The sequence below is a fragment of the Microtus oregoni genome, unplaced genomic scaffold (genome assembly GCF_018167655.1).
Source record: "Microtus oregoni isolate MIOR12 unplaced genomic scaffold, Mior012 000000F_ref0000247, whole genome shotgun sequence".
Taxonomy (NCBI): Eukaryota; Metazoa; Chordata; class Mammalia; order Rodentia; family Cricetidae; genus Microtus; species Microtus oregoni.
The window spans coordinates 68,615,244-68,641,532 of NW_024543059.1; the positions used below are offsets into that span (position 1 = coordinate 68,615,244).

The 26,289-nt window shown below is 40.3% G+C and overlaps 1 protein-coding gene across 2 annotated transcripts in view; it reads right to left on the bottom strand.

The window, feature by feature from the left end:
- The window catches only part of Ppp3ca (protein phosphatase 3 catalytic subunit alpha), a 276,261-nt gene that overhangs the window by 48,850 nt on the left and 201,122 nt on the right, over positions 1-26,289 (bottom strand). For both annotated transcript variants that reach the window (XM_041659798.1, XM_041659788.1), the window contains exons 3-8: positions 21,177-21,301; positions 14,302-14,413; positions 12,744-12,889; positions 9,473-9,612; positions 3,217-3,294; positions 714-808 (exon numbers count right to left, since the gene is read on the bottom strand). In XM_041659798.1, coding sequence (XP_041515732.1) covers positions 714-808; positions 3,217-3,294; positions 9,473-9,612; positions 12,744-12,889; positions 14,302-14,413; positions 21,177-21,301 — 696 coding nt within the window. The remainder of the gene's footprint in view (positions 1-713; positions 809-3,216; positions 3,295-9,472; positions 9,613-12,743; positions 12,890-14,301; positions 14,414-21,176; positions 21,302-26,289) is intronic.

A 26,289-nucleotide genomic window follows, 5' to 3' on the forward strand; every position in this document is an offset into this window, starting at 1 on the left:
TTTTAAAACCAGGACTCAGCTTCCTGGTGGAAGGTAGACCTGACTCATTCAGGTCCCCTTTCCTCCCAGCCAGCATATAATGCCCTTTGGCTTCCCTGTTTGTTCAGGAAGCAGGTAGGGCATTTCAGAACGCCAGTTCAGAACTGTGGGTTGCATCCCAATTCATGACTTCCTGGTTGAAGGAGTCCGTGAGAAGCACTGACTATAGGCATTCGCAGGGAGGGCCAGCTAAGATTTACCTTGAAGCTTAATATTCCTTATAAAGAACTGAACCTGTACTTGTTCAGCTCAGAAGGTGATTTCATGGTATGGGCTCCATAAATCCTATTGTAATTTTAAACTGTAACTTCTCTTTTGCTAGACACAACTTTGCTGAACAAACACAGCTAAAGGGGCAGTATACACATGTAGCCTCTTTAAGGAGCAATTACTATTTTTTTTTAAAAGTCTGTATCTACTAGAGAGAAAATAGTATCTCTATTATACATCAGATACAGTCTAGAAAACAGCTAAGAAGCAGCAGTGCAGTAACCCCACCTCTGAACAACTGAACCCCTTTCTTTCTTTAAGCATAGAAGGGACTAGCAAAAAGAGGAATGGTAACGAAATGTTAACTGTCAAGTCAGAATCATTTTAAGCATGAGCACACACAGTACTTAAGATTTCATCAAGTTTTTTTTTTTTTTAAGATTTCATCAAGTTTTTACACTTACCTTTGTTATTGTACACATCTAAGTAATTTGGTGCTGAGAAAATTGTAATCAGAGAAGGGAAGCCTGTTGTTTGGCTTTTCCTGTACATGCGGTACCTAAGGCAACAAACACAAGGTAAGGGGAATGAGCATGGACACCCAACTACATACATCTGCAAACAGGAACTCAGTTAAGTTCCGCCTTTCAAAGAGGATCCAATGACATATGCTAAATCAAATCTCTCTAAGTCTTTTGAACATAGGCACGGATCTATTTCAGGAGCAACAGGAATGCAAATCTCCAATCATATGTGTGGTTTTCCAAATGGGTAGCTTTTAAACTTAGCAAACCTCAGGGGTGGGTGGAATCCAGAAGAAGTATAATTCACTTTCAGGTGTTCAACAGAAAACATACAGGCTAGAGTTTTCAGAGACCGGGCCAGTCCAGAGAGTTGAGACCCAGGCCAGTCATTCTGCAAACCATTCTTGACAAGGTTACATATAAATCTTTTGCTTGAGTGATTTCATAGGGTACAGTGATACTTTTTTCCTTCAAGAATGTCTCATCACATCTATGAATTTGGCTAATTGAGACATTCTATTTTAGAATTGTCTGTCTTATCGGTCTCTGCGGGTGTCTGCACAGCAAAGGTTATTGTCTCAGCAGGGGGAGATTTGATCAACTAGTACTGAACAGAGCATCCATGAGAACTTCTGGAAAGAAACCACCCTATTACTTCTCTTCTACCAGGGCAAAAATAATTTGCAATATAACACTTCAATTATCTATCAAAAAGAACAGGAGGCAGAGCCTCTCTTTCCATCCCTATGAAAATGTGTCTCATGATTTCTGTCTTATGAATTATGAATATCAACTTAGAAACATTCATATACAACACAATCTTATTGTTTCTTCATATGTATATATATATATATATATATATATATATATATATATTTAAAATTTTTGTCCTTTTCCTTTTCCCTGGTTGCTGAGTTCTAAGAGTTGCCCAAATAGCACCTTTACACGGACATCCACTTTAATATTTAAATTCTAAACAGATTTTGATTTTTTTCTTTCTGGAAATACTCAGACCTTGGCTTTTCCCAAAAGAAACCCCCCCATTAAAAACCTTTTAAAATATTTCCGAAGTATTTTGTTATTTAGTTATGTTTTGTTTGGGGTAGGGGCTGGGGTTGTCATAGTGTTAAACAAGAATATACCCTTTCTCCCCCAAAGGAACAAGAAAACATTATTGAAAGACTAATTGACTATCTATCAGATATGCTGCGAGCAAGTGGGGGCTTCTCAAGGGAAGAGTACTTGGTTAAGACACATATTCCTACTAGTACTTGGACTTTATAAGATGAGGTTGCTTAGGGCTACTTCGAGATTAAGTAAATAAATAAATAAATAACAAAACTACATGACATGTCCTCAACTTACCCAAACAATTAAGAAACTGGTCATTTTAAACAAAAATATTTTATGCTAATTGACTTTCGCCAGTTAAGTCAACCATGTCCAAGTAGTCTCAGGTATGCAATGTGATTAAGATATATCTGTTCTAAATGTCTAGCCTGTTGGAAAAAAAAAACCTACCAGAAATAACATGGACCCTGCACCCCTGAGCTCAAACAGCTCTGAGGGTCCGGGCATTGTGTGCATGAACAGGTCACTTCAAGGGTCAGCGATTATACACTATACGATTATTATTAGCTCCTACCTCCCCAGGCACTGCTCGGAAGGGACCTTAGCTTCTGTCATGTGCCAGAGCCAGGTGCCACATGGGATCCCGTAGCGAAGCAGAAACACCCCGCTTCAGCACGCAGGTTTTAAAAAGGACCTCTTTCACTTTTCAGAAAAGGGCAAAATTCAAAGGGACGAGTTTGTTTCTTTAAAGGCAAGCAAAGCCCAAAGCCCCCCCCCCCCACCTCGTACAAAACACTGAGGTAAACACTTGACATTTCTTGGTTTTCCAAACTCTGAAAACGAGGTTTTAAGAATTCACCAAATATAAAATAAATTCTGTTGAATTATTTGATAGTCAGAACATGGTATTATTATTTTCTATTATTCAATTAATGTCCTAATTTTCTTCCCTATAAAACTCTACAAAGAGCAGGAGCGGGATGCTTTAAAAGAAGCCTACAATTTATAATAATCTCTAAATATCTGTGACTCTCATTCACACTGGTTCACAGACTGAGAGGTGGCTGTTGGTTTTCCACCTTGGTACATAGTGATTGCAAGAATTGAAAGAAATAAGGGAAGGTGCCTTTAAGAAAACGAGTCCTTAAGAAGACAAATGGAAATAGATTTCTCCCCTCTAAAGACAGAGGAATGTGAGAGAGGAATTCCCCAGACCTCAGCAGTCATGTAGCCCCCGCAACTCTGCCACACCTGAGTTGCTAGAAAGCCCATTTTAAAACCAGTTCCTTCTGGAATTGAGTCTGGCCAAAGGGACTCTGTGGGGCCTCAGCGGGGTGAGGAACACCTGTGAGAAGGCCTCAGCAGCACTCACCCCGCGTCCTGGGCTTCGTGGGCTCGGAGGATGGACAACAGGTTATTGTGCTGCAGGAAGTCACAGACAGCCGGATAACTGCCAGACAAGGAAAGAAAAGAGAAGCAGTGGTTAGGAGGTCTTCAGGCGTCGCCACATCACTGGGACACCCAGGTAATGCTGGGATCCAGCATCATCGTACAAGGCTCAGGAAACAAGTCTCTTGGCGCTGGGAACAGCTAAGGCACACACACGTGGAAGGGAAGAAGTTGCTCCGGAAAGGCATCCTCTGACTCCCACATGTGTGTCTTGGTGTGCACACCTGTGCTCACATACCCAGCATCACACGCCCAGAGTAAGAAATAAAATGAAAATTGAAAAAAGCTTCAATCTCCAAATGTAATTATAATTGAAACCCAAATTACAAATTGAAACTTAAAATACTGTCTATAACCACTATACCTTTGTTCTAAGACATCTTGAAATAAATTCAAAATCCATAAGCTTTTGAATTTAAATTGGAAATTAAAATTAAGGTCAGAAAAACCAGTATTTTATGAATAAACGACAATATTCACTATAACTTAAAATACACATACCTGGATATATTGATAAATAAAAAAACAATTTATTATACGGGACAAAAAAATAGTAGAGAAGACAAATGTAGTTTCTATGCTATATACTTGCATGAATTCTCCAATCAACAGGAAGAAAATACTTGTAAGATGGTACATGCCTAGGGACATCAACTGTGTGATGCGTAGCAGTGATGGTCAGCTTGACAGATACTAGAGACATCCAGGAGACAACTGGGCATGTCTGCGCTGGAGTTTTTAACATTAGGTTCATCAAAGTGAGCAGATTTACCCTAGCTGGTAGCACATATTTTGGGAGAGGATGCTGGCCGGAATAATAAAATGGAGATGGCCATGAGCTGAGTGAGTATCAGCATCAGACTCTCTCTGCTCTCTGACTGCAGAGCAGACCTAATATGAGCAGCTGATGGTGCCTCGGGCAACCTGACTCCTGCACTGGGACAGGCTGTACCCTTCTTCCTTCCTCAGAGGGCTCTGGCCTGTATTTTGTCACAGCAGGAGAAAAGCAACGAATACAGATTGCAGGAAAGATTTAGTTCTCTGGCAACAACAGTTCCTTTACAAACTGTAAAGAGTTTTGGGTTCCTCTGTGCACCCATGTGTGTGTGCACTTGGCAGCAGATTCTCTGACTCTGCAGAGGCGAAATGTGGTAATCTATTAGAGCAGGTGATGGATTGTTCCCTTTGCCAGAAGGAAGGGCAGGTTGTGCAGTGTTTTATAAAATGGACAGAAACATTGATATGATAAAAAAATTAAAAATCTACAGAGGAATAAAATGTACTGAAGATAAAATATTCCACATGTTATTTAGATATTACAGAGTAAGGCAGTACCACATCCACCCATCCACCCTGCACCTGTTGGCCATGAAAGAACACTGTGAATGTGATCTTGCAAAAGTTCTTCTCGTGTTGGATGGGGATCAGTAGACAGGAGAGGATTAGAAGACCCTGCTCTGAGGGGGTTTGGAGACGGAATGTGAACACCGAAGGCTAAAAGAACACGGAGCAACAGTAGACAAGCTGTACTGGAGCTCCTTGTTTCCTTATTCACGGTCCTCTAACATCAACCGCATTCTGGACTCTGAATTAAATACCTTAGACCTTTTCATCAAGATTTTGCCTGCAGGTACCACTACAATGGCTCTGCGCATGCATAAGCCCTGGCAGATACTTTCCCTGGGTGTTTTTTCCTCCTGAAAAGACCAGTTCCTCCACTTGAGTTATGTGACCCTGTAAGGAGCCTTCTTGTCAAGCCCACTTCACCCCCAGGCCTGTGAAACTGCTGCCTCCCCAGCTGGCACCTTGGACTTACCTGATCCTTATCACAGGGTTATGCAAAGTATGATTAGAGATCTGCCCTTTAGCTACAGAACATTCCAGCAGAGGGAATGCGCTGCTCTCTCCACTCCCTGTTCAGAGTGCTTAGCAACAACCTGTCACCTCCTGGAGCTCATGTGTAGTCACTTAAAGAGCCTCAGCAAGGGCAGTCACCCGTGGAAAGATGCGGAGGGTGCTGGTCTTCCTGCCCCCCTCAGCCCTGGACACCACGGTGTAGGCAGGAAGCTTCCTCCTCCTCCTGATGCTCTTACTCCTTGCAGCCTGCCCAGATGCTCCTCTCCTCTGTTGCTGGGGCCTAGTGATGGGTACTCAACCCTGCAGTACCCTGGGGCTTCTTTTCAGCCTTCTTTTCCTAGGACTTTCTGGTCTCTCCTTTGCTCCAGGGTCCTCTAAGGAATTTAGAATTGAGATGCTGAGGCTTCCACTTCCTGCCAGACCTTCTGCAGAACACAGCCCTCACTTGGATCTGGATATGTGGCAAGGAGTTGCTACTTAAGCAAACTCTTACTTTGAAGAGCTGGGGACCAAATCCAGGTCTTACGTACAAGTGCTCTACCACTGAGCTACATTCCTAACCTGCAGCGAATGTTTTATTGAAGTGAAATATCTATATATAAAGGTCATAAATCAGAAGACTTTCATACCTCATACCTACGGCTCAGAGACAGAGCTGTCACTCTCACGCAGGGCAACAGGCACCTTGGCTTTCAATGTTAGAGACTAGTTTTCTTGTATGCAGAGTTCATTTCATTGTACCTGACTGTTGACTTCTTCTCGTCATCATATTTATGCTATTCATCTATGTTGATATGCGTGGTTTTGTTTAGATCACTCTCATTTGCTATAGTCAGCACTTTGTGCATATATGTGACTTGTAGTAGTTATTGTGTGCACACACACATACACACACACACTGAGTATACTTTAATCTGTAAAGAAGGTGCTATTTCTACCTTTATCCGTACATCTTGATGTTATATAGTTTATGATTCTACTAAGCAGGTGTTTAGGTGTCTCCATTTCTTGGCTCTTATGATTACTGATGCAATGAACAATTTTATGCTTGTCTTCTGAATGGGGTAGAGGAGACAAGAAGGGCAGGGGGCTTCAGAACTGGAGGGATTTGAGCGTGGTAAGGAGTTGGAGGCTGCTGCTGTGGGCTTCAAGGCTGCAGGCACAGCCACGGGCACGCTAATACTCACGGGGCTCAAGTGAGCTGCACGTGCAGCCACTAGCACACTAACATTCTCATCGGTGCAACCCCAGACTAGGTCTTCACAACAATGCTGGAATGCCCTAACTGAACTCAAACAGTATAAAGCAGAAGGCCCAGAATACAGTGCTTCCATGATGCACTTGGTGCAGACAGAAACTGGTAACCAAAGACCAAAACTCCTCCCCACTTTTCTGACTTTATCTCCCATATGTTATGAACCACAATAATCTCCAGTCTGATGCTGGCCCACATGCAGTATCTCAGTCACCTGTCTGAACAATGTGGGCAATTGAGGGTGAAGGCTATGGCCTGTGATTATGAAGTTAATGGAAATATTGGGGGTGGAGCAGCCAAGGAATTTTGGTTTTGACCAGATACTTTTGTCCCATTCTAGGGTCACTAGAATAATACTGATTAAACCAAATGAGTCACAAAGAATGCCAAAAGCCATGAGTCTGGGATGGGAGGTGACAGGAGCAGGGGGCAAATAAGAGAGGCTGGTGTGAGAAAGCACCCAGAATCTACTACATACATGCATGGCATTGCTAGGAACGTAATTAAAAAGCCAGGGGAAAAGCTCTTCTGATACATTTAACGATATTTAATTTCTTTCTCAATTATAAGTATGTGTGAATGTATGTATATGCATATCCAAGGACGCCAGGCGTGCCCGACCTCACTGGAGTCAGGCTCACAGTGGTTTGGAGGCACCAGATGTGTGTGGGTGCTGGGATCTGAAGCCAGATCCTAGGCAAGAGAAGTAGGCACTCTTACTTGCCGAGTCATCTCTCCAGCCCTATCCTGATGTATTTTTCTGTGTGACTATGTGCTATTTAAATCATCGTCTATATAATATGTTATACAGTCAATAGGGTGGCATATCAATTATCCAGAATGCATAGAGACACGCAAAATAAAATTGTAAGTCAAGATAATTGACAGTTAACTCCAAAGGGATGCAACCACTAAGCTCTTTGGCTAATTTTACAGTCACTAATACCTGTCTAGACAAACTTTAAGGCATGAACTTAAAAGAATGCCTCTGATCCTTTCAAGGTGACTTTAAAGACAAAAGAATTTAAAAAAAAAACCCTCTGTGCTAATGGTATATCCTTCTTTCCCTCTGACAGACTAGAATACCCAGAATCCTCTGCTAACAGTCAGTGTCACAAGTTCTGGATTCAGACATTTAGCTCCACAGCAATACATCTGTCAAGATCAAAGGTCAACATCTGTGAAGAAACCCATGCTGATCTGCAGAATTTAAGTGTGAGAATGTGCTTAACTCTAACCATCTGTGTGATCGATAATACTGTATATTTGTGTCTATATTTTCAGAATGTAACAGTTTGAAAGAGATGACCGTCCCCATAAGTTCATGAGTGAATGCCTGATCCCCAGTTGGTAGAACTGTTTGGCAAGGGTTAAGGGGCGTGGCCTTGTTGAAGGAGGTGGTCAGTCGGTGTGGACTTTGAGGTTTTAGCAAAGCTCACAGCATTCCCCATGGTTATCTCAGCAGGCAAACTCTCAGCTACTTCTCCGGTGCCATGCTAGCCCACTGTCACGCTCTCAATCATAATGGGGATGGACTCACCCTCTGAAACTGTAAGCTCCCCAAAACTCTTTTCATATATGTCTCAGCAAAATGAAAAGGACTGTGTGCTGTGTAAGTTTAGTCCGGTGTCATTCAGAACAAGGTTTGCCTGGATGTCTGACCCAGTAGATTGACAGCAGAGTGCTATGCTACAGATAAATTCAATATGAGTCAACATTATAATCATGTTTGAGTTCTTTATAGTATTATTTTAGTGAAACACAACAGGTAACCTAGAGACCTATACATAATTGGGGCATTTAATACCAGATTTGAAAGGTCTAACATTTGGCTTTAATTTACTTCAAATACCTCTTTTCTATAAGGACAAACATCTTCATAAAATGTTATGCCTAAGTTAAGTGATTATTGACAGGAAGTTTTAAGCTTTTCAGAATTATAGAACATTTTACCGACATATAAGTCATCAACACTTGTGCCTCTTCCAAAACATAAGATAATTTGCAACCTGACATTTTGGTTCAGAATAAGCTTCACTATTATTATATAAAATAGAACTCACTCCCACAATTATGGTTTCCAGAAAAGATGACTTTATGTTCAAAATGAATTTCCCAATCATACTAACAAATGAAAAACTTTTTCATCTACAATAAAATTTAATGCATAGAATATGTTCCACTATTGAATAGAAAACTTACACAGAGCATACTATCAGCTTGTGGGAGTATGTTAATGAATTGTTTTTACAGAGGTTTTTAGACTAAATCATTTCATGGAAATGAACATTAGTTCTAGGGAACATCAGGTGTATTATTTTAAGTTGAAATAGAAAATTAAAAAAGAAAACAGAATGTGTTTTAGAATTTAAAATTCTCCATTTTGTTTTTATATTCTATTTCCTCCTAGGAACATTCCCACCATTACATCACACTGGAAGGGACCAAACCAAGTGTAAAATACCATGTGCAGCAGACAAAGCTGAGGGTAAAAGGTCAGTAAAGTGGCTCGGACACACAGAACCCCAAATGCCCTACAGATTCCTTTCTGAAGTGACTGGATATCCAGGTCCCACTTGCACATGTAAAATGCACTATTAAGACATTTTCAATCTGACTTATCAAAGTGCTAAATGTGAACCCACCCATCCGGTTACCTAGATACTCTGTAACTGGTGGGTCCCAGCCATCCAGGAAGCTGGAAACATTTTAAACTAATCTGAGGATGAGTATGACTTAGTCAGCCAATGAGAGTTTGGTTTTCTGGTTTAAGTTATACAAACTGGTGAAACAAGAGTACGTTTATGGATGAAAGAAAGGAAGGCCAGTAAAGAGACCCTCTTGCAGTTCATGGAGTAGAGACCATTTTTAGTATATTTTCTCATCAGCAGCCATTCCCTGTCCCAGCACCTGCCTTTCATTTCTTTCATATTATTCACAGAATTCATATACATATGCCTTTGTATGCAGGTATACATTCTTTATATCTGTGTATCTACTTCCTTCCTAAACCCCAATACTGTAAGACAGACAGGTTCCAGCCTGAGAGGGAGACCCAGGTCCTCACCTGTAGAAATATGAACATCCCCTGACTGTGTTGTGAGTGAAATGTTCCTGAGTCTTCTCATTCCCGAAGTCCTCCAGGGGGTCCGACCACAGGATGTCACACATGGGCCCATAAGCAGGTGGTTCTTTGAATCGGTCTAACTAAGAAAAATAGAAGACAGAGAACAAAATACTCATCTTTGGACACTCAGAATTCGGAACACACAGGAAGGCAGCTCTGAGTGATGACCATCCGCTCCCATCCCTCAGCCTCAGATGGGAGAAATGGCATCCACTCCTCTTCCAGTCCCCACTTCATCCCAATTCATCTTACTTCTGGGCTTTTCCTCTCTTCTTCCTCATGATGAAATAAATATACCCACGTAGTCTGTGCCCTCATCTTCCCCTTTGCCTCTCTCTGTCTATTTAATCCTTACACTTTCCTCTTGTTTTTTTTTGTCCATTTCCTTTTAATCTTTCTCTCATTTTTTTCATCCAAATAACACAGTCACTATCATGATTTCAATCTATTCCTGTCTTATCTGTGAAGGAGGAGCTTGATTTTGTTCTGTCTACCACCCGCAGAGAACTGTCATTTCAAACCTCGATGAGAATCCCTGTGACGTCCTTTTTAACATGACAGAATGATTTTGAGAGTGGGTGGCTTTCGCTTTCTGAGGAGCCACTTGCTTCGAACCACGGTGACACTCACTCCTCAGAAGCCACCTCTGCTTCTAGCTGGAGGGCATGCCACTGTGTTGCTGGTCTCGGTGCAAATAACAGCGTTAGAGTAAAAGCGCCCCACATTTCTCTAGACCCTGCTCACACTTCTAGGCTTTAGCATCATTCTTGGGGGCTGCATATGGAATTAGTTTCCCCAGTTATGCACTGCGTAGCCATCATGACCACTGCAGTCTGTGCAAAACAACCCCAGAAGAAATAGTAATGGTGCCTCATGGCAGAGGACGGTGGTACACGGAGAAGAATCTGTGTTTTATTTAATGTGCTTTCATTTAATTTTTCAGGATTAATTTAAAACATGATGGTGTTATATGTATATTCGTGCACTGGTATGAACATGTGAGCACAGGTGACCCCTGAAGCCAGAAGAGGCATCAGATCCTTTGGGGCTGGGGTTACAGGTGGTTGAGAGCCACCTGGCATGGCTCCTGGGAACCAAACTGCAGTCCTCTGCCACAGATATGTCTTTAGCCCCTTGTTTGATTTTTAAAGAAAAAATAATAGCACAGTTACCTTCCTATTGGGGAAAAAAGTGTTTATTCCCTCTACTTCTGAGACTATAAGTCAGCTGCAGATTAATGACACGAGTGGAATATTTGGCTTCCTGAGATAAAAACAAATATTGATTTCATGGAAATAGATACTTATAAAGTAAAATATATTTGTGATTTGATTTGTTATTTTCTCAATTCTGTAAATTCCGTTGAACATTACTAAGGGAACAGTAAGCAATATGAAAATGATTATTCATTTTAAAGTTCAGGTTCATTGTTTCTTTTTGTCAATGACTACAGTTTTAACACAAAAGTTAAATAGCTAAGTCCTTTCTGTTTTTTTTTTTCCCTCAAAAGGAGTAAAAAGGGCATAGAATGGATTTTCAATACTTTCTCCTGTTGGAAGGATGCTTGATACACTTTGCATCTTTCATTTAGGCCCATGAATTTGTAAATGTTATCAAGCACAACACACATGCATGTGTGTGGTTCCCAGCATCTGTTCGTACAGCAAAGCTGGTTGCTTATAGTGTCATATTTTCCATTCCCCTGCCATGATAAGCTATATAGTTCCTAGTATACAGGTTGCGTGATGATTTTATTTCATCACTAAACATGGTGGAAAATACTACTTACTAAATTAATATTAACTAAAGACAGCTCCTATAATTAACTTGGAACTGCTGCTCAGAATACAAATTTGTGAGGCAGCAATGGAAACATTCAAGCTCAAGAAACTAAAAAATAAAAAAGTATCAATTACTGAAATGACATCACTGGGTCTTGTGTATGAATACCCACAGGCAGAATTTGAGTTATGTACATGAGGAATCTTAAGTAAGCTACTACTTGTATACTCATTGGCATCCAGGTTACTGGATGACCTGTTTGAAGCCAGAGTTTACTTACAGCATATCAGGCTCAAATAGTTACCAGATAGCATGTATCTTTCTAGCAAAACTCAGTCAGATTCCAACTTGAGTTGAAATGCAGTGATTCAGAATAATTTCAGTTACTCATTCCTTCTAACGTGACTGGCAAGAATAGCAAAAGGGGGTCAGACTCATCTCCACACTCGCTTCTCTGCTTGGGAGAGTGTAATCCCTTTTCCCAGGGCTCTAAAAGGCAGGGAGAGGTGTCTGAGACAGTCTTTACACATCAGTAATTCCTGCAGAAAAAAATGTGGCTTTGGTTTCTTAGCTCAAAAGCTTAGTGGAGAAAATTATATCCAAATTACGATCCTGTATGTTCCTGTATACGCGCACATACAAATATCATGTGTTAGACAACTACAAGCATATGTGCAGAAGATACAGGAAAATGTTTTTATTGTGCTTTCTTTTGGAGATTTGGGCACCAAAAGTACAATAATATTCTTTTTAATAATCTCCCATGTCTTTTCTTACATTGCTGCATTATTAGAATATAAACATTGAGAAATGAAACATTATTTCTGTTGTGCAGCACTGTCAAGTATTATTGCGTTGTTTCATGAAAAGTAGACAATACACTTCCTCATTCCACCTCAGTTATCCTTCTGCTGGGAAATAACAGCGACAGTAAACACGAAGTCAAAGCATGCTTCGGGAAAAAATGCCGCTACTTTTAATACAGTCAACACAATACTACCTTTGCCTTTGCTAAATGCTGACTGAAATATTATATAGTGGAACAACAAGAACAAAGATTATCATGATAAAGACATTTTAAAGGTTAAGGTGTGCTATTTCTCCAAAGACCAAGCAACTTTTCCAATTTAACAAACCAGGAACATACGGTGGACTATTTGAAAAATAAGAAAATGAAACTGCCCATATGCGTTAGAGATCAAATATATGATTGTTTCATGACAAATGCCATGTGCTCAGCCAAACCCTGAGGGTCTAGAGATGTAGCTTCTCTTTAAGATAACAATCTGATACAAGTCAGGGAGATGCGAGTGCGTTCAGTTATTTTAAATGAAAACGACGCAAGTAGTGAGAGGGGTGGGACAGTGAGGTCGTCCAGTACCTGCTGAAGGACAGAGAACGAGCAGACGTGGACAATAATAGAGCTTACTTTTCTGATGTCATCTAGAGTGTTAATCTCTGGGGACAAACCACCATGGACACACAGGAACTGCTGGTTCATCAGTGCGGCCAGCGGAAGGCAGTCGAAGGCGTCCATACAGGCGTCATAAACTCGTTCTGAATACTTTATTTTACCTTTGAAATACAGTGAGAAGGAAAGAGTTACTGTCATGCCTTTGTCACGAGGAACATCTTATTGAACTCACTTTGGTTCTTTTCAATGTTTTTTTGCCAGGGTAATATGAATGTGGCCCTTCCAAACAGAATCAATATGATTTCCAAGACTCATAGATTAACCTTCATATATAATATTTTTTATTTCTGATATTACTCCATATTGTTTACTTATTATAACTTTTGTCTATAAATTCAAGACTTTTACATACCTTATGTGTATACACACACACACACACACACACACACACACACACACACACACACGATGGCCATAAAGCTGGTTGATATTTCCCATAAGATTTTGGAGAAAAGCCATAGCCAAGAAACTTTCTGAAGCTTTTTCTGCCTCACAGAGTTCTTATTTTCCCCATATTGACTCACAGCTAATGTTTTTAGGAAAGTCTTTATGCTTCATTGAATATAAAACCAAATTACAGAGAGAAAAAGAATTAAAGTTTCAGTAAACAGCGGGGAAAACAGATGGGGGGAATAGAACTTATACAAAAAGCATTCCTTTATCCAAGTATCTATATATAAGAAAGGAATCAGCTTTCATTTGGTCTAATGTCCTAGGGGCTGATATCTATGAGGCTGCAAAACAGAGGTTCAATCTGGCCCCATTTTTTTTTTCTGGACTTGACTAAGACTCACTTTCCTAAACAGTAGTTGTGTACTACGACATACATGAAACTTTAGCTCAGATTAATAGGCCACTTGATAAAACCTATGATTAAGAAAACACATTCTGGCTCGATCCTATGCAGGCCTTGTATAGGCTACCACAGCCACTGTAAGTTCATGAGTAAGTGGTCCTGTCATACTCAGAAGACATTCTTTTGTTCTCTACTTCCCCAGCTCTTGCCTCGTACAATCTTTCTGTCCCTCTTCTAGCATGGGAGCAGAAAGGATCCATGAGCTCTGCATTACCTGACACACTATGGACAGTTCATAGCCTCTCTAGGAGGATGAGTTAGTTTTCTTTAAGGGTGTAGCTTAGGGTAAGTTGATGATGTTCTATTGCATGGGCCCACATCCAGGAGTATATGAGCAATATAAATTGGAAATGGAAGGTCGGATAAAAGACAAAATTCTGGGTGTAGGGTTATGGAGGTGAACCAGGGAGGAGTTAGAGGGTAGGGTGGAGAGTCCATATGACCAAAGACAATTGTATGCTATTCTATAAGAATGATAAACACAATTTAAAATTAAATGTTTCATTAAAACTGCCCATGTTGAGAAAGATGATATGAAATGTCACCTAAAGCTTTGACCTTTATGCAGAGAATAAAAACATAGTATGTTTTCATTTACCAGTTAAAATGATAATTTAGTACATATGACATTAAAGGAAAAAGTTGCAGTATACTTACATTCTTGTTTAAATGTGAAATACTCTGTTAGATGTCTACATTCATGATTTCCACGAAGTAAAAACAGTGTTTTGGGGTAAAGAATTTTCAAGGCCCACAAATACAGCACACACTAAAGAAAAAAAAAATAAACAGAAAATAAGCATCTTCCATTGTATTTGCTCATTTTATCAATTAACAAGAACTCAGTGTATTATGGACAACCTTCTCAAACCAGAGGATACTGAGAAGCAAAGAGAATACAACCTAAGGTACCACTTGCAACGCCTCTCTTGGCATCTGATTAGTTTTTTAAAAGTTACATTTATTTATGCATCTTTATGTACGTATGAGCACATGAGTGGAGGGCAGTGGATGCCACACTGCAGACGGCTCTTTGCTGGACTCAGGTGGTCAGGGGCAGCAGGAAGCACCTTTACCCACCGAGCCATACTGCTGGCCCTCATCTTGTCCTTTATTTTAATGCCTTTGTGATACAGAGCAGAGACCTACAACTTTTTAGATAAAATACAATTAAATTGAAGAGCAGGGAGTCTCAACAAATTCACTACAAAAAACAGGAAATACATGGTTTGCACCTTAAAACTCTCAAATTAGTTAATTGGACATTTTAGATTGTATGGCGGTGATGGCTAGCTACACACGGATCAGATGTGGAGTAAATATTCATTGGCACAAACTTTATAGAGATGAGGCATAAGTGGAACAATCAAATATTAATACCAATAATACCCTCAAGTGTCATTCATTAAGAAGCCACACAGAGCAGAAAACGATTCTTAGAAAAAAACAAGCATGCTGTCTCCTCTCCATGAAGCGTGTGTTCCCAAAGTGTAGGTAAGGCAAGGACCCCACAGATATACGGACAGACCAGACTCTGATCATGAAAACACATAATATTTACACTTCTTTCACCAGTCTTCCAACACATAGTAGGCACACTGCGATCCTAAAGAGAGAACCTATAGAAAACGAATCTGCTGGCTACCTGGGAAAGATATTCACCTGCAAAGGATAGTTGTCTGATAGCTTGTGTGGTAATTTATCAAAGCATGGAAATATTTATGCTTGAACATATAGTCCAGGGGTTTTCGGGAAAATACTAATTAAGGAGACAAGTGTAGATTACTGTAATGTTCCAACAGGTTATCTTCAAATATGACACAGTGATTGAATTAAGGAAAAACAATAGTTTGGCATTAGAGTGTGTGTGTGTGTGTGTGTGTGTGTGTGTGTGTGTGTGTGTATGAATGATTGTTTTTCCGACGATAGCCATTAGCTAAAGCTCATGTTATTACGATATTAGCATAACTGAAGAGCTGACCAACTATCCTCCGTGAGTGGCCCTTGAAGCAGCATGACCCTCTATGCTTACAAATCTCCGTGCCATCTCAGTGATGAGTGAGGCCGCCCAATAAGTCCTTGCTAGGAATCCTATTTTAGAACTACAGTTACATGTTTAAATAAAAGGTGTTTGTACGATTCAAATTCACCTCATTATTTCAGAGAAGGCATTTACTACATGCCATGAACGACAATGAGAGGCTTGTTACCAGTTCCACGTTGTGAAGATTGCCCCTTGACGCAGTTGGTGTGTATGTACACACATAGCTACTTGTAAGCTGGCAGTTAAGTAGGAAGGCCTAATTTGGAAGAGGAATGGTTATATAAAGACCCTTTAAGCATATGCTAACAGGTGCTTAGAAACAGTAGGCCTAAAAGCACTAAAGGCTTACTTGGACTCATCAGTTTGCGATAAGCAGTCTAGAAGGCTGGCATCGCTGCCTGCATCTTACATTGTTGGCTTTGTCTTCAACCTTTAGACCAGAATCTTGCTTAACTCTGCACATTGATATGTTAATAACTCCTGTCTGTTTAAAGTCAGTATCACCTAACCTATCCCAACTGCCTTTATGGAGGATGGTGCACAGGTGACTGTAATTGAGGCATCTTCCTGTCAGGTCGCACCATGTCCTTGGGGTCAGCCATTGTCCTAATCCTGCAGTTACACCAGCTTCAAGGACCAGCAGGGTTTTGCAACATATTATTCTTTGAGGAGCTCACTCTCGAGCAGAGGCAGTGACCACAGGAAAGCTGGGTTGTTCTCTCAAGCAACAGAGCAAGGAAGACTTGCAAAACAAGCAACAGGAACAAGCATAGAGCCAGAACTGACACAGCCAGACCTCAAGGACAATGGGATTTCCTTGCTGTGTGGCACCTGCCCCTAAGCCAATCCCCCCACCACTTAAACTTGAAACTCCTATCAGTATCCTGAAGACTGACTTGCGGGTCATGAAATTCCTTTTCTGTTCCTCTCCCCAGTGAGATGTGTTGAATCAAAGTCTTATTTTCTGTCTTTTACTCCTGGTCTCTGTAACTGGACAAGCACGGCAGATGGCTGGACCTAGTCTGCTGTGAGTCCTGGGCTTTTGCTTTAGAGTCTAGAACACATGCACTACCGAGGTTCCTACCTTAGTGTGTTTTATTTACAGTTCAGTGAGAACGCATAAGGTCTAGCTAGTTAGTACAGATTTCTTTTTAAGTGTTTGAGTACAACTCACATAACACTAGATGAACATTTCACATACAATTCTATGAAAATTTACACATATGCATCCCATTAAACCACCAAATGGACCTAGAACCTACAACACTCTCACGTTCGCTCCTTATGACTCACTTTTTGAAAAATTTAGCTGAAATTCTGGTCTCTTTAGATTCATTTATTTCCCTATCACAATTTATTTTAAAATAAAGCAATTATCTCTCCATCTAAAATCTAAACTGTATTTTGCAAGCCCACTCAACTACCTGGGAGACTAGAGGAATTGTATCTAAAGACCCACATTTTCTTTTTGGCAGTGCTTAGAGATCTTTTTCCATCTGATATTGGCACACAACCTTTGAACTTTATCCCTCTAGTTTTAATTACTAAAATTCCTTCATAACTGAAACCGTCTAAGAGATAGTCATAAATGTTCCATGCTAAATATTCCTAGTATTTATAAGTGTACATTTAAAAATGATGTAATGTACAACCCCTTTATGGATGTAAAATACTGAACATGTGATAGACACTTGGGATATATTAACCCTGTCTTTGAAGAACAAAAGGTGGGGACAAAAGAGGGGGAAAAGGAGAGGGACAATAAACAAAAACAAAAAAGAGGAAGAAAAAACAAGGAGAGAAGGGGAAAGAAAAAGAAAAATAAAGGAAGAAAAATAACTCAATTTTCCAAATTCTTGGCTCAAAGTATTCTCAAGTGCAAGTCATTTTTTTTCCACACATTATTTCCTTTTCTCCTGTGGCAAGCATAAAATATCTTCCAAACACTAAATAAGACCGCAAACACAGCCAGCATGGAAGAAATGGCATGGTAAATGAAAGGGCAACGGTGGACTGGAGGGTGGAGCCCTGCCAGCCTTCACCCTCAACATCTGCTGGGGAAGACTGCCAAGCATAGCAGCAAGGTCTTCTTACTGGAGGCTGCTTTGTCATATAAAGTCCCAGCGTTCCGAAAAGCTGAAGACCTTTACAAAACCACGACGTCAGATTTGTTGTAAAGTACAGACTCGTTAAAATTATCACAAGCAAATGAAGCGAGAGGAATCAGTGTCACTCAGGTGTCTGCTCTGTTAGTGGGCGATGGCCGTGAGCCAGCTTTTTACTGTCTGAGCTAGTTAAGGCGAGAAGAGCACCAGGTTCCATGGACCCTTCTGCATAGTAAGGATGTAAATGAGCCATAGCGATCACTTCAATCACCTTACCATTGCTACTGCTAACTAAACAAGAATTAACAACTTCTAGTTAGAGTTACTCAACATGAAAGATTACACTGATTTCTATCATAGACATAGTTTTGGCCAATTTATGACTCATTCTTAATAAGGCAGCACTAAGAACATTGTCCTCTTTGTCCACTGATAAAAAGTGCTGTGATTTACTTAGTAATTTAAGCATTTAGATGGACAGCCTTCTTTCAAAATTGCATGGAGTTCTTAGGAACTGCAAGGCAGCACGAGAGGCAAGGAAGTGAAAAGGAGATTACGGTTTTAGCTACACGCAGACAAGCTCCCTGAACTGGTAACTACCCATGCTTCAAAACGTCCTGATCAAAATGGGTGCTTCTGTGTCATGAATGGCCAAGTGCAGGCTATCACATAAACCTGGAAAGGATCCAAACTCCTGCAATATGGAACACGACTCCTCTAAGATACCACTTGTCTGGTCTGACCAGCACACCATGAAGTGGCCGTCCAAGACCAGTGCCCTGTCAGGACCGCTGGCTCCCAAGCCTGGTGGCTCTGCTTTGTCACCTCCGCCATGTGATCTACTGCTTGCTTCTTATTTTCAGGTGGCAGCACGGAATGCTGCCTGGCTTACTATGGTTCACACTGACCCACAAGTTCACAGCTAATAAACACAACAACCTTTTACACTTCAGTGTGCTGGAAGCCTTAGAGGCCTGGGCTGAGGTCTGGATGAAAGCGTCTCAGGAGAGGCCAGCTCACTGCCACCTCAAGGTGGTGCGCTGCAGAATGCCTGCAGAGAGCTTAATGAAGTAAACACAGAAAACAGCTGTGCACGACAGGTCTGGAGAGAAACACGCCCAGCTGTGGACCTAAATATACACATAGGCTTGATCAAAGAGACTAGGTAGGGTCATACAATCATCAGAAGGAGAAAGGTTTGGTGTAAGACAAATTACAGTTGAGAACAAAATTACTTCTTCCATCGCTGCTCAAAAGCTAGCTTGTTTGGGGGTTCATTTTGTGGGGAATATAGCTTCAGCAGGCCAACCACAGCAGACATCTGGAAATATTCTTAGAGTATTTCATACACATCAGTGGTTCCTCATAGTCTGGTGACCTCTGACCATAAAATTATTTTCATTGTTACATCATGACTGCAATTCTGCTATTGTTATGAATCATAATATAAATATCTGATATGCAAATGGTCTTATATAACCCTTGTGAAAGGGTCATTTGACCTCCCCCAAAGGGGTTGTGACCCATAGGTTGAGAACCACTGATATACATGCTTGATCTGTTTCAATATTCTGATCATATCAGTTTTAATATGCTGATCGTATCATAGCCACAGAAAAGCTACTCACAGGTCACAAATAGATCAAAATTGTGACCATACTACCGCTGAAACATTTTGTCATTTTTGTGTGTATGCAGAAAGTTCATGGGTCTGTACTCATTTTAACTGAGAGCCAGTTATGAAGATGGCATTTTTGACAAATGCATCTCAGCACGTTTTAATGTACTATGAGACCTACATGGCACATCATTTAGCTGGATACTTTGATCTTTGTATGAATGTTAAATTTCAAAATGAACACAATAGACAAAATATTGCCCCCTCCTATTTCTACTATCAAGAGCTACTATAGATTCTTTCAAAGAAAAACATATCCCAAAGACCAAATCAGGGATTTCTACATTCCAAACATTTTTTTTAATGGAGCTCTAAAAAACTCTGACTAGGAGATATTTAGAATATTTTAAATGGCCGCAGATACAGAGTTGTAGTTTTTGTAGGAAAAGCAAACAGAACTAGAATGGATCTCGGTGTTATGATGATACTTCCCTAGTGTACATGAGAGCCTGCTTCAATCCCTAGCACTCTGAACCTAGAACAGCTTCCATGCCAGGGTTTGGTTCTCTTTAGAGTGTGTATAATCCTAGTTCCTTGTCTAGACTTACATTTCTAGAGAGCAAGGAGATACTTTACCTTTCTCCGTAGTCGGAATCATAGTGTATGTGTACACATGTATCGGTGACAAAATACTCAGACATGTTTATGCCCATTTATAATGGTTTATATATACATATAAACATATGTACATACATTCACACACACACATATAAAGAGAGAAAGAGTTTCAATTTTTAATTGCAGGTAACTAAATACCCCAAATATCCAGTTGATATATTTGAGGTTGACACACTGTATTAACATTAAATGTCCCTTAAGTAAATCCTTTTTTTGTTTGTTTTGCTTTTTTGGTTTTTCAAGACAGGGTTTCACTGTAGCTTTGGAGCCTGTCCTGGAACTCACCCTTGTAGACAAGGCTGGCCTCAAGATCCACCTGCTTCTACCTCCCAAGTGCTGGGATTAACGTGTGCACCACCACTGCCTGGCTTGTAAATCTAATATGAAAATATTTTAAAACCCTTTTCTGTATGATGGTTGTGAGTCAATGGTGCGAGGCATCAGCCATGCTGCCTTAATACATGAAAATCGTGCTCCTTCCTATCCACTGTTCTCTTAGGAGCACATATTGACTAGTGTCTATGAGCTTCAAAATTTCCTCTTACAGAAACCGTGTTCTCCCAGTATAACTGTTGGGCCCTCCCTGAGACATCATGAGACTTGAGTACAAGGTCTTGCTTTTATTTTTAATATAATTTCAATTCCCTTAAAGTAGATGATGATGGAAAAACTGAGGAAGAACCTCTACTCAATGAATATCTCTTCTACTTTGACTAATTAATGACTTTGACACATTTCCTAGTTTGATGATAGGTGCCATGATCTAGCAGCTGCCAGTGTCCTCACACTGGAACGCCATCATTCTGTTTCCATTCATGAAAGTGACTTACTCTCAAAACCATAAGTCATAGATATGGCAACTCAAGTCCGTTATGCTATCAACTCTAATTAGTTCTTTCAATCAATTTTCAAGAACAGCAAAAGACAACATTTTACCATTTTGTCATCCCTCTGCATAAAAAAATACAGGATTATTTATCTCCTTAAGTGTACTGAAATTGATTGCTACATTCTAGATGTTTATTTCCCTATCTTATTACAGTATCAGCGATCCATAACGAGCTAAGAGGAACCCATGTGTACTTACTTCAATACTGAAGTACCCTCTGTCAACATAGTCCCCTAAGAAGAGGTAGCGAGTGTTGGCAGGGGATCCTCCCACTTCAAAGAGCTTCATCAAGTCAAAGAACTGTCCATGGATGTCCCCACAAACTGAAAGATAAAACAGAGTTTATGGCAATATTAGCTTATGTGACTGAATCATATAATCAAATTTGCAGAGCAGGAGAAATGAGACAGAAAAGCCAAGCCCTTTGCTGAAGATGCCAGAGTTCCTGACTGGCACATCTTGCTCTGTTGTTCAGGTTTCCTAACTCACAACTTCACTGGGAAAACGGTGCTGCTAAGAACAGCAACAGCAATGGATGTTGTTGTAATACATAAAGCAATTTTGCAAGAAATCCTGTTAAGAAATTTGATTTTTCCCAAGTTCCTTCTAACATTGTCATGGGATAAGAATTAATTATACACAAAAGAAAGGAGAAAATGACAGGTCAAGGATCTGGCACAATCTATGTCCAATGGAGGTGGGAATTCTACCCACAATGAATTATTGTTTTGGAAAGAAAAAAATGGTGATGTGCATAAGAAATACTATGTTTTGCTAGGTCTAATATGCAACTGACAAATTTATATACTAAAAGAATGTTTTTCTAAGATATATTATTAATTGTCAAAACATTTTTGTAAAGTATATCTGAGGAACTGTAACTGAATAACATCACTAGGAACTGATATTTCTTAAATTTTCAGTTTTGTAAGCTAGAAGTTTAGAAAGAATTTGGCTTTCTTTTTGTTTGGCACTTACTGCCTCTATAAATGCTGAGACCCTCAAAATTAACAGTATAATGTCTGCTATATGGAGGAGACATTAACATATGTTAGGTAGTTTGGCAAGGTCACAGCTAAAAATGAACAATCAGAGCTTCAAGTCAGATTCATTTGATTAAAAAGGTTTTTTTAATCATCATAGGTTTTTATGTACACACATAAATTATTAATTATTTTGAAATGAACTATGCTTAAATAATGGACATCACATGGATATTTCTTCATAGGACGACAATATCTTAACACACTGGATACAGTGACCACAGGTTAGTTACTGAGTCAGGAAGAAGGTCATTATTCAGCAGGCAGAGCCTTCCTACAGAATCCATTGATGAAACACCTGCACCCCAATGAACGAAGTTTAGATGACTCGTAAAATCCTACTTTCCACCGTGGAATAAAGACTATGAAGCAGGTATAGTTAGGCGAGGTTTTAGGACATCTGTGCTTAAGAATCTTGGTCTATTAAAATGGTGTAAGCGATCGGGAACCAAGAGTGCTTGGGCACACCTTTTCCGGTTCCAGCCAGAGCCTCTTCCCTCCCGTCAGCAAGAGAGTCACTGTAAAGTGATCAGAAGCACACTCTTCACTTCTTTGAAGTAAGAATTCGTCTTAGATTATTTATCCATAAGGATAGTTTTGTTCTTATGGTTGAATATTTCACAACTGGGTCTTTCTTCTGAAGGACTGAGGAATTGGGGCTGAGACTGAGCACAGCATGCTCTTCTTGAGATACCATGAAGGTCTCAACCAAGAGCAAAGAAAGAAAGAGCAGTGAGTGTTTGGGCTCCTATGCTGCCAGGCGAAGAAAGCTGGCTCTGGGGGAGACAGACGACCTCGTATCCACGGGAAGCTACTTAGACAGCTCTGGAAACCCGAAGGTTGGCAAACTCTTCCGGCTGCAGCTAGATCTTAGCCCAAAGCCTGCCTGGGCAACTTAGTGACATCCTGCCTGAAAACAACAAAACCGAACAGGAAAAGGGAAGCAGGGACTATTGCTTAGCAAATTAAAATAAGGCATCTGTCTTATAAACTCAACTAAAACTTATCTTCTATTATAATTTTTAAAAGGCAAAGCTAAGGCTTATTAACTAACAAGGAGTAAGAATTCCACTGATTTACATTATAGTGTAGCTGGTACGGTTACTTACAATAACACCAACTTCTCTTATGTAGAAGCGATTTTTCTACCTGTTATGCATGTTTCAACCAAACGTTAGTAAAGGAAAAAAGGGTTTGTCTAGAAAATGTGTGTTCACATACATGTGTTCACGTGTCCTTCACTCCACCTGCAAAGCAAAGGAAGGGGCTCTACTGAATGCTAATGCTTATGATCCCAACAGTTCTGCGCTGCCCAGCTACTGCTTCTCTTTGTATGGTGTCTCCCTATTAGGGCATGAGGATTGGTTACTGGAAAAGGTTCAGAGAAAACACGAAGCTACGTGACCGAGTGAGACAGGCTCCAAATATTATTTTATGGTAGTGGCAAATTTAATCATCACGTTATAGGCTGTTATTAAACTATCTCCAAGTCAAAACAGTCCCATGAGAACCACAAAAGGAAATGTGGAACCACACTAGCTGGCACGGACCCCTGACCAGCCAGTGCCAACCCCCTGCTGTGTTCTTCACTATCTGAATGACCTTTGGCAGGTTCCTCAAGTTTTGTGAGTCACGACATACTTATATACAAACTTTAGTGACATGGGCCTTATTCCTTACAGAAGATTATCTGTGAAATTAACCATGTTACTATTGTAACAGGCTTAGGAGTTCCTGGATTTTGGTAAGAACTTGAGAAATGTTACACCACATATCATGTCCAAATGGCTGCATCCGGAACTGTCAAGGTACCAGGCTGAAGGGATTCTCCTGGTTGGGGCTGGAAGGCAGGTCTTCTGGACACATTACAAAGAAAATGCCTTCTCTCCTCACCCTTCCTATCCTCTCTTTGCATTTTCCCTTCCCATTTCAATTCCTGACCGTGCCTGAAAATTCCAGAGTAATGGGTTTTACTTTGCCATGTCAGAGACAGAAATACCAGAATATTCACAGAGCCTGTAGACCGCAGGTTAAAAATGAGGCAACTGACACACTGTAGGAGAGTTGGGGAAAAGGAGGAAAACCCATGATGAACAAACAGGTTTAGGAAATGGCTGAGTGAGCAAAGGGCTTGCTGAATAAGCATGAGGTCCGGAGTTTGCATCCCCAGACACCACGTCAAAGAAGCCCATTGTGGTAGCAAGCATCTCTGATCCCAGTACTTCTTGAGATTGGAGGTTGAGATAGAAGGCAATGGCAAAGATACAATGGCAAAACAAGACATCATATCTCAAGGTGCACAGTGAGGACAGACAACCGAGGTTGCCATTTGACCTGCACATGCCTGCTGAGGCTTTGTGCATGCTTACAGTAACACACATGACACACATATCAAACACACATACACAAAAGCACATGATTAAAACAGAAATTATAAGAGGTGATGAAAAACTCTAGACAATTAAAAAATTATAGAGACTACTTTAGTTGGAATCTAGAAACATTATTATCATGAAGGTATATTCATATCATAGAAATTAATCTTTTATTCTGTTCTACAATCTTGACCATGGAAAGTACTGGATCATAGTTTGATGACATAATAAAGAAGAAAGCAATTATTAAAATCAAGTGTTTCAAACCTAGCACACAGACATACATTCACTCCTGGGATTTTACGTCTCAACACTGCACCACGCTGTTACAGACACAACTGCTTACGACGGTCAGCAAATGAAAACAACATACACACATAATCATATCTAAAACATTGAAGCCCAACCAAAGCAAACAGAAACTTAAAGAAAGCATGCCTGAGAAAGAAAAATCTTTTATAAGGATACATTTTTAAGCCAATGTTTTTACTTCCTCAGACTTCACAGACTGCCTACTTTGCACATCCTCAGCTTAGTCTTTCCAGACTTTCTTACATAAAGAGCTTCTCTCTCCCCCCATTCTTCAACCTTGTGCTATGATTTATTTTTCACAGTACTTATCATTTACAGTAATCACCTACCTGACTTATTTGTTTCAAGTCTCTTCCCAGAGTCTCCCTAGTGACTACAGGTTCCCTAGAACCTCTGCCATGATGAGGAGCAGGAAGCCCTGCTCACCGTATGACCGAGGCCTACAGTAGTGTCTCTATCTGGAAGGCACTCATACACTCCCTGCCATGGGATTCTGTCATTGAACCTGGGCCAAGCTTCCTTTGGAAATCCATTCAGGAATCGGAGAATTCTCTGAGGTGCCCTTGGGATTGACAGACCCAATGTGAGTTTTGTGACGTTTGTCCTGGTGGAAGATGAATCCTTCAACTACCTGAGACACTTATTGTTTGAAGCCTTTAAATCACAGAATTCTAAACAGACTCTATCAAGACTGGGGTCTTTGAGTATATTCGAAGGATGCTCATTTGTACCACAAAACCAAATGTGCTCAACTAAGCAATATTGTTTGTCATAGCCAGAACCTGGAAACAACCTAAATGCCCCTCAACTAAAGAATGGATAAGGAAAATGTATATTTACACAATGGAGTACTACACAGCAGAAAAAAACCAATGACATCTTGAAATTTGCGGGCAAATGGATGGATCTAGAAAACATCATATTGAGTGAGGTAACCCAGACCCAGAAAGACAAATATCATATGTACTCACTCATAAATGGATTTTAGACATAAAGCAAAGAAAACAAGCCTAAAATTCACAATCCCAGAGAACCCAGAAAACAATGAGGACCCTTAAGAGAGACATACACAGATCTAATCTACATGGGAAGTAGAAAAACACAAGATCTCCTGAGTAAATTGAGAGCATGGGGACCATGGGAGAAGGTTGAAGAGGATAGAAGAGAAAGGGAGGGGAGCAGAGAAAAATATATAGCTCAATAAAATCAATAATTAAATAAATAACGAGTCAAATACAGGATCTGCCAGCATCTATCTTATAGTGGCTACCTCACCTTGTGCTCCATCAGAATCTCTGAAGATACTGCCTACTAACAAGCTCTTGGATGATTCTTCTCTAATCCATTTAGACTTATACCTCTGAGCATCAGTTTTAGGAGTCATTCTGCATGCTGGTGTGGTTTGCCTCATAGCAGTTATAATTCAGTAGAAGTGTACACTGGAAAGAAACTCTTTGGGGCCCTTTCCAGTTTGGTATGAGATTAGAATTGTATCATCATCTGAAAGAATCACAATGTAGTAATGAATGCATGGAGGTGGAGGAAGGGTCCAAACTACACATGGAATGATAAAATAGGACC